General features: G+C 38.5%; 1 protein-coding gene across 5 annotated transcripts in view; it reads left to right on the top strand.

Annotated features, from left to right (window-relative positions):
- LOC148375077 (histone acetyltransferase KAT7-like) overlaps window positions 1-16,551 on the top strand; it is a 38,626-nt gene that overhangs the window by 12,626 nt on the left and 9,449 nt on the right. For 3 of the 5 annotated variants that reach the window (XM_088344379.1, XM_088344396.1, XM_088344388.1), the window contains 9 exons: window positions 1,253-1,333; window positions 4,691-4,789; window positions 4,872-4,982; window positions 5,101-5,148; window positions 7,804-7,995; window positions 8,978-9,067; window positions 11,984-12,124; window positions 13,744-13,837; window positions 13,937-14,083. In XM_088344379.1, coding sequence (XP_088200505.1) covers window positions 1,253-1,333; window positions 4,691-4,789; window positions 4,872-4,982; window positions 5,101-5,148; window positions 7,804-7,995; window positions 8,978-9,067; window positions 11,984-12,124; window positions 13,744-13,837; window positions 13,937-14,083 — 1,003 coding nt within the window. The remainder of the gene's footprint in view (window positions 1-1,252; window positions 1,334-4,690; window positions 4,790-4,871; window positions 4,983-5,100; window positions 5,149-7,803; window positions 7,996-8,977; window positions 9,068-11,983; window positions 12,125-13,743; window positions 13,838-13,936; window positions 14,084-16,551) is intronic. The other 2 variants (XM_088344404.1, XM_088344410.1) reach the window with 1 other exon arrangement.

Below are 16,551 nucleotides of genomic sequence, written 5' to 3'. Positions count from 1 at the left end.
TGGGGAGCTTTGTTTGCGTTACCGTCTATAAATTGGTGAAAAAGAAAACGCTGTGTTACTAATAGGCGCAAAAGGCACCCATTTTAAGATGAATAGCTAAAAATGTAGTTTGATGGTTAGCTAGAAGGGTAAACAGTTACAAAACTAATAGGTAGTTAGATAGCAGGCCAAAATAGTAAAAAGCCATCTAACTAGCCAGATAGAATGCTAAGAACAAAGCTAGATAGGTAGCTAGAAATTGGTCAAAAATGTAGCTTGATAATTAGCAACATTTTTTAAATTGTTAGGTAGATAGCATGCAGAAAATGTAAAAAGATAGCTTGTTAAATAGCTGGAAAGGTAGCTTGATAGTTAACTGGACACTGGAAAGGTAAATCAGGTAAAAAACTAATAGGGAGCTAGATAGCAGGCTAAAAGAGTAAAACAATATCATAACAGCTCAATAGCCGAAAAGAATGCTAAAAATAAAGCTAGATAGCAAGCTAAAAGGAGCCTAAAATTAGGCTTAATAACAAGCAAAAAAAAGTAAAATACTAGCTAGATAGCCTAAAAAATGTAAATAGCTTACTAGATAGCTTGCTATGTAGCTAAGAAGGAAGATAGCTGGCTACAAAGCTGAAAGGGTAGCCAGATCGCTAGCTAAGAAAAACTGTACATTTTTTGCTCATTATCTTCATAAAACCTCTAAATTGGAATTTAGTTTGTTGTATTTCCTGTAAAACAAATCAATAAAAATACACATAAATACGTGTGTTTAATGCACAAATATATTCTCATTCTGCTGTCTTATTTGCTTAAAAATAATCATAAGCACTTGAATAAATTTTTTTGTCCTTCGAGTCTATGAACTGAAATTGAATTTGAATTTCTAAAATAACAACTTATCATGTTATTACTATGTTGTTACTATATTATTAGCAGGTGAATTATTAAAAAATAGGGGTTATATAAACTCATTTAACCAACCAAAGAATCATTTTACTTGAAAATCACATTGACCCAGCACTGGAGCGCTATTTTTAGGACAGGTCAGAGGGCACCTTAACTTTCTCTAGCTGGCACCCTGGTACCCGTGGGCATCACATTGGAGACCCCTGCACTAGCTTGAGTAGAACTTGAAAATTACCAAAAAGGTCACGTTGAAACTGTCATCTTGCAAAGTATTCTGGAACACCACTAGAACATTTGCAATGTTTTCTTCTGAGAGGCTGGCCGTCAGTATTTGACATCACACCATTTTACCATTCTCCAGGGCAAGGTGTCAAGCAAACAGGCCGATGAAAGGACTCTGCCTCATCGACATGAAGAGAATAGACATTCTGTGAGAAGCCAGGTAAGGTGTTGTTTCACCGCTACTAAATTTAAAAGTTCCCCAGATTCGCTGGACACATTCACTTCTGTCTCCCGCGCTGATAAGAGATGTGAGATAAGCAAGCCTTAAAAAATCGTCAAGGCATGAAGTCAAACTTAGTAAAGGCAATACAGTATTGTGAATTTTTATCTTGTTTGACAGTACCGTAAATTCCGGACTATAGAGCGCACCTGATTATGAGCCGCTCCCACCACATTTTAAGAGGAAAACCGATTTTGTACCTACACAAGCCGCACCTATACAGTGGGACCTCGCTACTCCGTGGTTCCACGTACGCGGTTCAGAGTTTCGCAGGTTTAAAAAAAAAAAATAATAAGATAAAATAATTAAAAAAAAAAAAAAAAAAAATTCTTAAGCATTTTTGAAGGGACGTCGCCACCTCGCGGATTTTCATTTTTCGCGGGTGGTTTCGGTCCCCATTAACCGCGATAACCGAAGTATTACTGTATATAAGCCGCATGCGCCCACATTAAAAAAATGTAACACAAACACAAAATTTACCCAAACCCGACTTTAAGTCCCGCGATTGAAACTGAATGTCCTTCATAAAAGTACACAGTCCAAAAATCACAGCCGGTAAAATGAACGGAAAATGATGCCGATACTTAAGGTTTGATGCAGACCTAGTTAGAATTTAATGCAAACCTTTAAAGTCCAGGTCCCGTTGAAAGTAATCCAAGGAAAAAAGTGTATATTTCCAAAGGTAAGGGTGGGAAGAATATTTATCCACTATTGTCCGCCACGTCCACAAACACTCACCTTTACCGGTCCCCACGTCCCGTCTGCCCGGGTTTTTTTCGCCCCTTCTTTTTTATTCACCCGTGCAAAACGTATCAGAATAAGTGTCTGAAATAAATACATTACAAAAAAATACAGTTGCAAATACATATTATACATGGTTACACATATTTACAAAGAAAGACGGTACACCGAGAGAGTTTTCAAAGCTTTAATAATAATAGTAATATAACGTGCTTCGTTTTGCTTTCGCTTTTAATATAGGTGTTGGAACGGAACCCCCTTTCCAATGAACCGCTAACCACTTGTTGTGGAGACCCGGATGCTAAATGACTTGTAAACGACCAGATTTTTTTATTTTTACATGTTCATGTTAGCGTAATCTTTCGTACGGAAGACTACGATAACGCGAACGTACGATTAGCCTGGGTTAGCTTTATTCAAGGTAAACATTCAGGGTGTTGGAACGGATTAAAACGATTTACATTATTTTTAATAGGAAAAATGATTTCAGTAATCGAACAAATCGGTTTTCGAACAGGGTTCTGGAACGGATTATGGTCGAGATCCGAGGTTCTACTGTATGCACATGCCAAGAAGTGTCAGTCTTCCTTGACGCATATATTCCAGCGGTCTAAATCTTACCTTTTGTACTCGAGCGCCGCTGGCGGCCGTTACAAAAATTACATAAATTGGCCGCAATTCTTAATTAGCCAAAGGGTTGAAAGTTTGGGAAAAAAGTAGCAGCTTATAGTCCGGAATTTATGGTATTTTACTTTTCATACAACACATTCTAGGACAGTGTGCAACTAAATTTAAGTTGGGTTGCTTCGATCAAAGTATTGTATTTTCATGACTTTGTGTGCGCGCACGCAAAGTCTGGTGTGTAAAATTAAAAATGAGAAAATACAGAAAGTTTAGCCGAGATATGTACATTATTTGAATAGTGTCTTTAAGTGTCAGACTATGATACCGTTGGGATAATTTAAATACAAAGAAACAAAAAAAAAACATTGGTGAAACTTAGGTCTCCAATCTGTTGGAATAACCCATACAGAATAGGCTGTAAGATAAAAGTTGGAAAATATTCTTTGTGTTTTTATTGGGATGCACAACCTTGACTTGGTCATCTATATGCTTGGGCTTGCTAAAAATTGGTCTTGTTTGTATTATGACGATATGAAATTAATTTGCGCTTGTTTAGCTTTAATTTGAAGTTATGTGAATTACAGTTCCTAAATAGCTGCGTGATTGTTCTCTGAACTCTTAACCTTTAATGAGGTTTGCCGTTATGCTCTTCACTTTCCTTTTCCTTAGTTCGCTTATTTTTACAGAAAGCTTTAAATGGCGAAGCGAAACGAAACAAAGTGGAACAATTGCCTTGTTGATGAAAAATATGTTTTAGCTTCACGATTGGTTCCTCGCATCCTTAACAGTGCTCACTGTGCCTAAAGTCGCTCTCAGGTAAAATCAATCATGCAGCTCGGAAAAGGTGTCCTACAACAGTGTTCAAATGTGGGTATGCTGGGGAATTGTATTGTATTGTTAAACTTCATGCACGTTTTATACAAATTCGCGTATTCGTATTATTCAAATGACAACCTGTTTGGATTGCCCAGTTGGCTATGTTTTGCCTTTTATTTCAACATGATGGGAAAAAGGCCAGAAATGAATAAATTGGTTAAAAAAGGAAAATAAAAGGAATTGTTATAAAATCGAGATTGTGACTCTATTTTTGTGTAAATCTTGATTAGGGCTGAATTATTTTAATAAACGATGAATCGGACGATATTTTTTTCAATTAATCAGATTTTAAAAACACATTTTTAATTTCCTCTTTATTCAAGTATTGAAGTTTTGGACAGATTGAATAGTATTGCTAAAAAACAACAATATATTCTATGATATAGAACAACAAAAAATCCAAGTGTTTGTCAAATAGATTAACAATAAACAAAAATATATACAAATGTATGCTTCACACCTGCTATATACCTTTTTTTTTCCTTAAAAAAACAGTCCCGAGGCGCCCTCTGCCAGCTCAAAGTGCTACTACGAGTTTGTTGCTGGATCAAAAAGCCTTTGCACAACAAAATGTGGTCTTGAGTCGCCATCTGCTGGATTAAAGTGCTACTTACAAGCATGTTCCCTCAACATCACAACAAAATAAATGCACTCTTATTTGCATTTGCATGAATTAACATGCTGACTGGCGCATAAGTCAAGTGATACAATGAATCAAGTATGGAATTCGTTGCCAACACTTTTAATAATCAATTTTAATCGAATTCTAGTTGCAGCCCTAATCTTGATATATTTTTTTACCACCCACCCCTAATTACTTATCAATCTTGCAGACAGTATTAAAAAGTGTGTTTCTTACTTGTGGCCGTTTGCCAATGACTGGTTAAAAGATACTAGAGATTCCACACTATATACTCATAAGACTCTATGCATACAAACAGCATAGGTTTTTCAGTATAGTACAGTAGAGTGAGGTGTGAACTTGGAAGTGTTGCCAGAGCCCAGGTGGAGAATATTCTTTTTTCTTTGCCTTTCGAACTGTCATTGTTGTGTTAGACCCCAACAGAACGCCAGCTGTGCTATAAGGAGAAGGTGACTGAGATGAGAAAGAAGAAGACCTCTGGCCTCAATAAAGACGAGAAGGACAAGTTCATGGTCTGTGGATAAAAACCTTTATTTAACTACCAATCACTGCCGAATGTTTTTAAAATTTTTAATGCTGGCCTTTGGCTACTAGGATAACCATCAGAGCCAAGGGATGAGTCGGGAGCCCCTCCTGGAGAATATCACTAGTGACTATGACCTGGACTTGTTCAGGAAAGCGCAGGCACGTGCCTCAGAAGACCTTGTAAGAGAAAAAAAACTCATTATCACCCTCCTCTTTCACTCCTGCTTGTGTTTGTTTTTGCCTTCCCCTCCTCACCCCCATTTCCCTTCTTTCCTTTCTCCCTCTTCTTGTCTTCCAGTCCGCACACCCTCCTCTGCAGCCTCAGGAGGAATCTCGAGTATGCTTGGTAGATGGAACAATCCCTTTCAGTTATTTTGTCTGTTGTTTTTCCCGTTTGTTCCTGTCCCAATGAGAGCCATTTACCAGTCATGTTAATTTGTTTTGACCCTTAAATGACTTCTCATTATCAGGGGTAAACAGACATTAAATATGAATGTCTCGATTGTGGCCCTAGTGGACACCATCTAGTGGCATTCGAGTGTTGTGTTATTACAATAATTGTTTTCATCACCGTTCCCTTCATGTTGCGTAATCAAATCTGGAAACTTACATCTTGTTAAAATTTATGACAAATTTTGCTGCACTATTTGAATTCTAAAAAAATTATTTTGTTTGGTGATACTGTACGTCATCCTCTTCTATTGGCAATTAAAGCCCTGAGAGTCACCAAGAGCTTTGAACCTCACACATTTGTCAAAATTACTGTATTTACTTGGACAACACCTTGTCCAATTGGCAAGAAATTTGAAAGTGCACCTTATATACCACAGAATACAGCGGGTAAGATTGGAAATATATTCAGTATCTATAGGTGTGTTTTACTGTATACATCTGTATTCTGATAGGTTAAACAGTCTCTCCACTTCACCTGTGCGTCAATAGTGTGGCAAAAGACAGAAACGGAAATAAAACAAAATATTAGAGGCCGACCAATTATTGGGAATGTCGATGATCGGCACCGATATTTGGGAATTTGACAGATATTGGTATCGGCATTCTTATTCATTTGACTGGGCGATTATTTATGGTCGCTAAAGCAGCTGAGCATTGTCAAAGTCGCTCCTATTCCTCCGCTCCTCCTCTCCCCTTCATACCCAACCTGTGCTCTCTGAATGGATAAGCAACCGGGTTGTAGCCACTGAAGCAAAAGCTTTTGCCAACTGCAAACACTGCAAACAGCGGCAGCTCCCCGACATATCTGTGAATCAAGCCGCTGATAATGCTCCTACGTGTAGTCAAAGATGCACACAGTCGCTGATGAGGTCTAGATAACAAGTGGTAAAAACACATTCAACAAGGAGCTACTGATGCACGCAACTCACGCCTAATCATCCACACACAGACAGACAGAGATCAACTTCCCTATCAGTCACCTCCCTCCTCCCTTAAAGGGTCAATACGCAAACATAAACCAAACCAACAAAAGTAACAAACATTATAATATTGAGATTTTAAAAGCATGTTTGTGATTAAGAGCGTAAAAAGTGTAGTTTACTTGTTTGAGTGGAGCAGGTTCAGCTGGAGACTGGTATATTGGCTATTATGATATTAGTTCATCAACCCCACTCTAAAACAGGAGTGCCCACACTTTTCAATTCACCAGCTCCATTGAAATTTCCATTGCTTTTTGCACTTTTTTCAAGTAATCTAAGTCATGTAGGTTGTATTGACATTTTTATTTATACCAGTAATTTGAAAAAACAAAAGAGGGAATTATTTAAATTTGTATGTACCTTTTAACAAGTTGCTGAATAAGCCTTTTTTTAAAATTCATGCACTTTTAGTTTTTGGTTTCAGTAAAATATTTGTCATTTTAGTAGTGTTGAAATTCGAATTTACTGTAAAAAGGTTGAGGGAGCTATTTAGGTTTTTATGTACCGGTACGCTTTACACGAGTTGCTGCTAAGCCTATTTTTATTCCTTGCACTGTTAGTTTTTGGTTAAAGTGAAAAATTATCATGTTAGTTGTTATGAAATCTGAAATTATTTACAGGACTGTAAAAGATTTCAGAGAGCTATTAAAGTTTTATTTGAATATATGACAAATATCTTGTGTCTCTTTTTGCATTATTAGAAAATTCCTACAGCAATTTTTAAGCTTTTTCAGCAAATTAATATCAGCTCCAAATATCGGTTAACGGCCTCCTCTCAATACTGATAATCAGTATCGGTCCTAAAAAACCCATCCCAGTCGATCCCTACAAAATACTATACAAGTTCTCTTACATACGTATACATATGAAACCGAGAGGTTATTGACGAACTTGGAGAGTGGAGACCGTTTAACCTACCAGAATGAACTATGCAAATCGGGGATTTTGTGTGTCAACTGTACCATTGGTGGTCTATTGGAGAAGTTTTTGCGCCCTCACCGGAGCGATGCAGATTTGATTCCGGATTGATTACACAATGTTTTGCGATTGTAGACAGCAGGACTTATCGACTGATTAATCATTGCACTGTAACATGCCTCAAGTGAATAAAGAGCCCAACGAATAAACACAATAGCTCCTACTGCAGTCGCAATTTAATGCACATTGTCATCCGGTGTCGTTTATGTTTAATAACATGTACCACAAAATACTATTATTTGAGGATGAACCTTATTACCCTGTGCGCCTTTTTTACCTGGTACGCCTTAAAATCCGGTGGGTTTTATAGTGCAAATAATAGGAGAAATTGCTTTAAAAACAGGCGTACTGTTTATTTAACACCTACTCTTTTGCGTCCCTCATTGTGTATCAGGGTGTGTTTTTTGGGGTGCCTGAATGTCTCATTTTTCTGACTAACAGAGCTCTTTTTCATCATCTTTTTTCCTTTTTCTTTTTCTTATTTTCTTTTTCTTATTTTTGTCACGGCAACCTATTTTCCTGCTCTCCCATCTTATCATTTCCTTTCACTACCCATCATCAGCGTCACCCTCTTTTGTTGGTCATTACAGGAGAAGCTTCGTCTGGCTGGCCAGATGTCGGAGGGGAGTAACATGATTAAAATTATTGTGTTCGGACGTTACGAGCTGGACACTTGGTACCACTCGCCGTACCCTGAGGAATACGCCCGCCTGGGGAAGCTCTACATGTGTGAATTCTGTCTCAAGTATATGAAGAGTCAGACCATCTTGCGCAGACATATGGTATGACATCTTACATCAGATTTGTTAAAATCATGTCTGCAAACAAGCAGCAGTTACAATGTTGAATTATGACTTACTAGGAAAACAATATTACAATATTAATATCTAGTAGATTATTCAAGATTCAGCCAACAAAGTTGGTAGGGAATGCTCAAAATCCTTGAAAATGCTTAATTTTTTTATTTTCCCTTTTAAAAGATTGAAAACTGTTTGAATTGTGCACAAAGTGCTTGTACAATGCTTGAAATTGTTTGCATGTCTCAACCCGTCTGCTTAAAAATGACGCAGATACTCTCTGATGGTTTCGCTTTGCCATTGCATTTCTTCTTCTATTGTGATTAACTGCAGCTGGCAATAGTTTGTATGGCTTTGTCCTAAGAAGCGTCATACCCCCAACGGGTCATGCCCAAGAGGACGCATGCTACACCTAAACAGGGCACTATGAAATGTGTACTAATGCGTGGATTTTATTATACATCGTTATTAAGGGCCATGCAAAAATTGAAGGTAGCGTTTACCAGTGGCGAATTGTATGTGAAAGAACTTCCTGCAATTGAAAACGTTAGTTACATATTACCGTCATTTTTACCCACTTATATGGGGAGATATTTGTCTCAACATATTTACACACGTGTTGTTGGGATCCACAAATATATATGCGATGTACTTGAGGTCTAAAAATCCTGTGTCTTGAAAAATGCTCACTAGATTAAATTGGCATATTTTAATCACAGATATATTTGTGGCACTGCAAAGTACATGATGCACACAAGATTTATTTTAATGGTATTGAAGAAATTGGAACATTGGCTTTGAAAGTCCTTAATAAATGCTTGAATTTGGCCATGAAAAAGCCGTACCAACCCTGAGCTAGACCTCTTGAATATCATGCAATCCACAAATTTGTCAGATTTCAGTTTCAAATATCAGATGGAATAAAATAAAAGAGACGCAAGTGATTTTCTATCCTTTTTCACATTAGGCCAAATGTGTTTGGAAGCATCCTCCAGGCGATGAAATCTACCGAAAAGGCAACATTTCTGTTTTTGAGGTGGATGGCAAGAAAAACAAGGTACGAAGTTCTAACACAGCACTTTTAAACATGGTATGACTTCAATTGCAGAATGCAAAATTTATTTTGTGTGTTTGTGTTTTGATAGTTTGTTGGTAGTGGTTTCAAACGCGTAAAAAGTAATTACATCAAATAAGCATGTGACATTCAAGAAAAAAAACGACTGGCAGTTCAAACTGGGAAGTAAATTTTAATGATACAATCAAAGACATGTATTAGGAAGTTTAATTGGGCTTATAGCTGCTAAAAATTAAAAATTATATTTCTTGTGTTTCATTGAAATGTTAATTGCCAGATTTATCAACATGATGTTTACATTAGGTCTCCTGCCCGCTGCTAAACATCAGCTTGCACTACCCCAACGGAGCTTTATCGTCGACGGCGACTTTAATCGGGCATGTTTATTGACTGTACTCCCAAATCCTTTCAATTGTGGACTCCCAAATCTACTAAATTGTGGACTGAGCAATTCGGAAAAACGCTGGACTGTGTAATGTAAGATCAAACATTCGGTTGTGTCCGGCAACTCTGTTTGACCCTCACAACCCCCCCGAGGACAACAAAGTCAGTTAGTTCTTTGTTCCTTTGTTTCTTTGTTTCCTTATCCTCACTGTAAATGTGGAACTGGAGTCGTCCAATTTCGTTGTCACAGCATATCCCATGTTGTAACAATGACAATAAAGGCATATTCTATTCTATTCTATTCTATACTGTGGGACTCTTTTAAAAACAATTGCCTGAACTTGAATACAAAGCTTAATATTTGTTGGCTTGGATTTATTATTTTAAAATTGCGTTTGAAAATTATTTTGTTTTTAGGCATATCGCCCCCTTGTACCTGTAGGAATAAATTTCTGTAGTAGAAATAACACTAACTTCTTGTTTCATTTTGCAGTGCTAAACAAATGTGTTGTACCACCAACATAAATTAAATATTAAAAAGACTCATAATAATGACAACTAAGACAGTGGGGAAAATAGCAGTTTTTTTCCAATTATTTCAAGGCTACACTTTTCTGAATTTTGACACTCATTTGGATAGGTGTTAACCTCAGGAAATTGCTCCACGTATTAAGCGATTCATCTTAAACGGTAACCTTAAGCACTACACAGCATCTATTTACTCACAGCAGCACAGGCTATATTGAATACAGAACAGTATTGGCAATCTATAATGATGTCGTAGTCTGCATACAAAAATGGCACCATCCGTATAGAATCCACAACAGTCCACTACTTTTCAAAAGTGGAATCAAGAAAGCAAGCACATGCACTTATTCAAGAGCTGATGTGGGAAGCGATCACGACCTGGTCATGATTAACTACCGTGTTTGCCTCCAGAAGGTCAAGGAGTCACGGAACCCACTGATCAAGTTTGACCCTTAGCGACTGAAAGACCCACAGGTGGTCCAGAGCTCCCAGGCCTTTATCGGCGGGAAGTTTTCTTCTTTGCTTGCCTTGGATGAATATGTCGAAACCCTGACCAGACGATGACCGAAGCAGCAAAATAAATTGTAGGAAAACACTGGAAGAGGATAAAGCATTCTCCAACAGTGAAAGACGAGGCGATACCTAAAGGAAGAAAAGAAACAGCAGTGGAGGAGTTGTAAATCTTAAAGCAGCCAACAAGAAAATTAGAAAAAGCTTCAGAGAAGCACAGGAAAAATGGATCAAAGAAAAAAGAACAATTTAAAGGAAGTCTTCCAGATTGTAAAAGACCTCACACAAACAAAACAGGCAAAAGTCAGCAGCATTCAGTCTGAGGCAGGGAATAAGTTAAGTTAAGAAAAAGAGATCATGGATAGTTGGATAGAATACTGTTACGTACTCTACAACCACCCGACACAGGGAGACCATGAGGTCCTTAAGAATTCCAGCCCAGGTGAAAGTGACGACTTCCTTATCCTCAGAGAAGAAGTAGAGGCGGCAATTAACTCACTGAAGAGCGGTAAGTTTCCAAGAATCGACAACATCTCATCAGAACTCCGATAATATGGTGGTGATCAAACTCTAGACATCTTGAAAAAGATTTGCAGAAATATCTGGCAAACCAGAGAAGTGCATGGACAAATCCGTATTGGGTGACACCAGAAATGATGGCCAGGATAGCTCTAACTGCAGCCGCACTTGCCAGACTTTAACCCTACTGGAGTGACTGTGAAAATCGAAGACCAGTCTCATGCAAGCACATCATCCTCTACACCTGCGAGACATGGACTCTCACAGCAAAACTCCAGCCCTTGAAGATGCGATGCTCCTGAAAACTTCCAGGCATCAGCTACTTAGCCCATGTGACGAATGAAGCGGTGCACAACACCATCAGAAGGCACATTGGACCCTAAGAAGATCTGTTGTCAACTGTGCGCAGACAGAAACTTCAGTGTTATGGTCACATCACAAGATCATCAGGAGTGACCAAGATAATTCTCCAGGGCACACAAGGGGGCAGGAGGAGAGGAGGACCGAAAAAGAACTGGCCGACAACATTAGGGAATTGACTGATGCTATTTGCCATGACTTAAGAACAGGCCAGGGACTGTCAACAGTGGAGAAGGCTGTCCAGAGTTGCGTCCACATTGGTTCCAGCATGACCCTTGTAATTAAGGGGTCTGTGAACGTGAACAAAAATTGTTATATAGCGTACACAATTTGAAATGATTTAAAAAAATGTATATAAGACTGTCGAGTTGTATATCTTGACGGGTACTGTTCTGTCTTTCATGACTAGGCAAAGTGATCCAGGTCTGGCTAGATCTAGTAGTCATTGTTACTGATGTCTGGCACACCTGTGATTACCATGTTTATCCACCTGTGGAAAATAGCTAACAAAGGAGCAGTATGAAGCTGAGGCAGAGGCAGAACTCCTTAAAGAGCCTATTTGACTTAGAAAATCAATGTTAGGTTGTTTTTCCACAGATTTTCTGTCAGAACCTCTGTTTGCTGGCGAAGCTCTTCCTAGACCACAAGACTTTGTATTACGATGTCGAACCGTTCCTCTTCTACGTAATGACAGAAGTTGACAACACAGGCTGCCATCTTGTAGGCTATTTCTCCAAGGTAAAATCCTTCTATAATTTTAAGGTTTCATTTTGAAAGAATTGCAATAAATTGCAGCATGCATTCATAAAAAGATTTTTAAAAAAATCTCTTTTTTACTTCTGAAGTCCATGGCAGATTACACACCTCCCTGGCTTCTGAAGCTGCCCTTTATACTCTTATCAGTGCCGAACGTTTCTCTCAAATATGATGTGCCAGTGTCAGACAGTTTTTGCTATTTCGACTCATTTTTGAAGGCCTACAGAAAATTTAGCTCTATGGCTATATAGGCATAGGACTCGTCAAAAGAAAGCTTGAACCCTCTTCTTTCATTAGGAAAAAAATATGCTTCTAGGTTTTACCATTGTGAAATAAAGAACAGTTGAAGATTGCTAAGTTTCTTGAAAATGTTTGTTTCTAAGAACACTGGGGAAAACGTCTCTTTGTGAAAGGATGCATTCCAAGCAGAACTTCTACCACACATATCTAAACAATGCTTGCTATTAACAAAAGGGCACTTGGCTTGTAAACTAGCATTTTATTGCAACACTGAACTTATGCATAAAGTTTACAATAACTTTTCAGCCCCTGATGTTTCCGGTGACGTGAGCGCATGATTCAGGTTGTCATGGCGATTGCAAAGTTGCACGAATTGTCATCTCCTAGTTGCACAAATTGTCATCTCTTTTTATCCCGACAGTTACAAAGGCACTTTTTTTTAGAAAGGATAAATCTTTGAAGCGTTAGCCTTCCGCATTTATATCTCTGCTTTTATCACCCCACTGCGTGTATTCGGCATATGGGCTAGCGCCTTCACACTACCATATAGTGTAACACGTTGGATACAGGAACGAAACTAGGCCCTAAGTTTTAAAAAAGATCTGGTCGGATCCACGCCTGCCGTCTAGTGGTGATTTATCATACTGATATCATTCACAGAGGCGTAATACTTACTGATCAGCAGCGCCAAATCTTTTAAAATAGTTCAAAAAAACTCACACCCGCTGATCTTCCCTCTGATCCCATAGTTACACCCCTATTTTAAACGTGATACTTATTCTATGCATTTTTACAGCACTGGAAAAAGTGTTTGTGTCATGTTTGTCCTCTGATAGAAACCATATTAAAACAAAAATATATTTCCTTCCCCTGTCTTTTTCAATTTGTTAACCCTTTTTAAATAGTGCTTGGTAGCCGGTCTGCAGCGTTAAAGAGCCGCATGCGGCTACTGAGTCGCGTTATGCTGACCAATGCTCTACTGTGCGTGTAATGGATCGTCGCACACCAAGCGTATTCCTATAAAAACTCAAATACAAACCCAAACAAAAGATACCCTGCCTAGTTTGTTTGTACATGATTCAAATTGAATCGTTTCTCCGGCGCCGTCAAGAATGGCAGCCACTCCAGCAGCTCCCGTGTTATTTTCGATTGTTCTCAGTTATTTTCGATTGTTCTCAGCTTAGGGATGCTGCTGGAAAAGTGAATTTCCCTTCGGGGATGAATAAAGTATCTATCTATCTATCTATCTAGTTTGTAGTATTATTCCTTATTTAGTGGACTTAAGGGTTACAATGCCAATGACACTTATTTCACTGTTTGAAATCCGGTGAACTAAAACATTGTTTCTCTATTATTTACAGGAAAAAAACTCTTTCCTGAACTACAATGTATCATGCATCCTTACCATGCCTCAGTACATGAGGCAGGGCTATGGCAAGATGCTTATAGACTTTAGTAAGTACCCTATACTGTAAAAACTTGTCTTTGAGCATTACATGTATGTGTTTCCCTTTTAGATACCAAGACTTTTCTCTCTCTTTTTGTCCTTTGCAGGTTACCTGTTGTCAAAGGTGGAGGAAAAAGTAGGCTCACCAGAGCGCCCCCTATCTGACCTGGGGCTTATCAGCTATCGCAGTTACTGGAAGGAGGTCCTGTTGCGCTACCTGCACAACTTTCAAGGAAAAGAGATCTCCATTAAAGGTCAGACTTGATTTGTGTTTTCCAAACCAGTAAAATAGTCCAATCCAGTCCAATGAAAAATGTGTGTGTACTACAAGATTCATACAGGTGCTTGAAATCGTAGAAAATGCTTGAACTCTCCTTGTGTTTCCAAGGATTGAAAACGTGCTTGATTTTTGGTTGAAGTGTTTGTAAATGCTTGATATTGTTGCCATGCTTCTCAACAAGTCTGCTTAAAAATGACACTGACACTACTTTTCGTGTCTTGACCTTTCCATTGCATTTCTTCTTCCTTCTTGATTAACGGCAGCTGGCAAAAGTTTGTATGGCATTGTCCAATGAGGTATCATTGACCCCTACAGGTCGCACCTAAGAGGACAGGTGCATGTTACTACACCCAAACAGGGCACTATGAAATTAGTATCAGTGCAAGGATTACATATTAGTTATGGACATTTATTATGGGTCAGGCAAATAATGAAGGTAGCGTTTCGGGTGTGTACAGTTTGTTATGTGGGTTTTCATCATAAAGTGTTCAACAGTGAACAAAGACTGTTTAATGAGCTTCTATTCCATATCAAGGATTTCTTAGAGACATACAGCCAAAACGGGGATTGTTGAAACTTTGCCTGATATATTATGGTTACATATCTTTCTGTGTTGCTTCAGCTTCCCATACACTAAAGGTGAAAAGTCACAGAGAAGAATACTCAATCACTTATTTTATTTCCGAACCAGATGTACTCATGTAAGACATTTGTTCCCGACCCCTACCTTACAAGGTGTATAATTTCCAGTTTCACCACAGGTTAGTTTCCTAGGCAAACCTCTGGTGTGTACATTATGATTCCTAGTGACAAGAGGCTCTGGCAGTAGTCTGGGACTCAAAGAACCTGGGAGGGGAAAAAAACCTGTGCTGACACAGAAATGTATAGGGTCCTACAGAAGTCATAGCTGACTATTTTGGTCTGCATATCTCGAATTGCGCAAAGGTAACATTTAGTGCTTGAGTGCCGCCTCTGGGAGTTCAAAGTGACGAAACAGACCTTTACTATTCACTTAAACACGGAATGCTAATAAAACAACTCAAAGATTGATAGGAGCAAGTTAGACCTACATTTTTTCCAGTCTGGGTTAAATGAGTAAACACTTATGTGATGCAAAGTTGTCCACATGTGCAATATCAAAACTGCAAATTAATCACCTTGGTTGTTGCCTTGGCGTGACCTAGGATATTTGAATCTTTGTTATGACTGCTTAGAATTTGGCTGCCAGTCATTTTCCCTCTGGATATATATCATTGTCAGTATCTTGGATGTGTAGAATGCAGCAGTGGGCTGTGAGGGCCTTCTCTGCTGACCTAAAAAATGTCTGAATCATGTGTTGAATATATTATGTCCATCAATTCTTATTAAACAATTCAGAATTTTCCGTCAGCTTCCTTTCTGTTCCCTTGTTGTGCTGCTTCCGGATGTGTGCGTTCATATTTAAGCATTTAACCAAATACATTACAGCCTTTAGTTGTTGCTAGGTCTAGAAAACTACCTGAGGGTTTCACATAAGTTTCTGAAAGCCGGGTCCTGTAAAATCTTCAAGAAAGGTGTCTGTTCCGCCAATCATATTCCGAGTTGGTGTCTGACCGCCAGCTCGAGGGCCTTGAAATACTTCACTGGTTACACAATCTATGACTGTTCGGGGGCGGTAATCCTCCCAATGATCGCGCTAACAGCCGTTAAACAAGAAAATATATTGTGTTGATTAAAGAGCAAAAGGTCGGACAACTCCGAAGCCAGCAAGATTTCGCAAGCAGAACAAAGTTTTGCTATTTTTCAGCCGGGGTCGGCAACCTTTTTGACCCAAAGAGCCATAAAAGCAAAATATTTGGATTTTTTTTAATAGAGATCTGCATCATATATTTTAAGACAAAATTCCACAAAACGGCCAAGCCTGCTCTCCAGACAAAAGTTAATTCTTCAGCACATTTTAGTTCACTTGTGTGATGTTTAATGATTTGATGAAAACTATAGAATAATAATTACGCCTGAGCCTGTGTCCCATACCACTATAAATATAATATTGAAAATTTGTCCCTCCCACAGTTACTTTAGAGTGTTGAGGCTAATTTTGAAACTTTGTCTTAAGTTATGGTTTCAAAACAAGGGGCAACAGTGTTATTTTGTGAAAATGTGACAAAATACCGCAAACAAAGATACCAGCATATTTACCTTTAGTGCTGGTCGAGGTGGAAAAGGAGTATGGACGGCCTCTGACCACCCATTCCTACCAATAACCCAATCAAATTACTTTAAGTGCTTTACTCGAGCTTCTGGGTGTAGGTTGGGGTTAAAGTTTGTTATGTGGTCATCACAAAGTGTCTCAACAATCAACATAGATTGTTTAGAGCTTCTATATAAAAGATTACAGGCGAGTTGCAGCCTAAACGGGGTCTGTTGGTGTGACACTTTGACCGTAAACTGTAGTTGAAATGT

The sequence above is a fragment of the Urocampus carinirostris genome, chromosome 1 (assembly GCF_059441175.1).
Source record: "Urocampus carinirostris isolate Australia breed hairy pipefish chromosome 1, RoL_Ucar_1.0, whole genome shotgun sequence".
In the NCBI taxonomy this organism is placed as follows: Eukaryota; Metazoa; Chordata; class Actinopteri; order Syngnathiformes; family Syngnathidae; genus Urocampus; species Urocampus carinirostris.
Note: the sequence above shows the minus strand (reverse complement) of the source record. Positions and strands in the feature narration are given on the sequence as shown.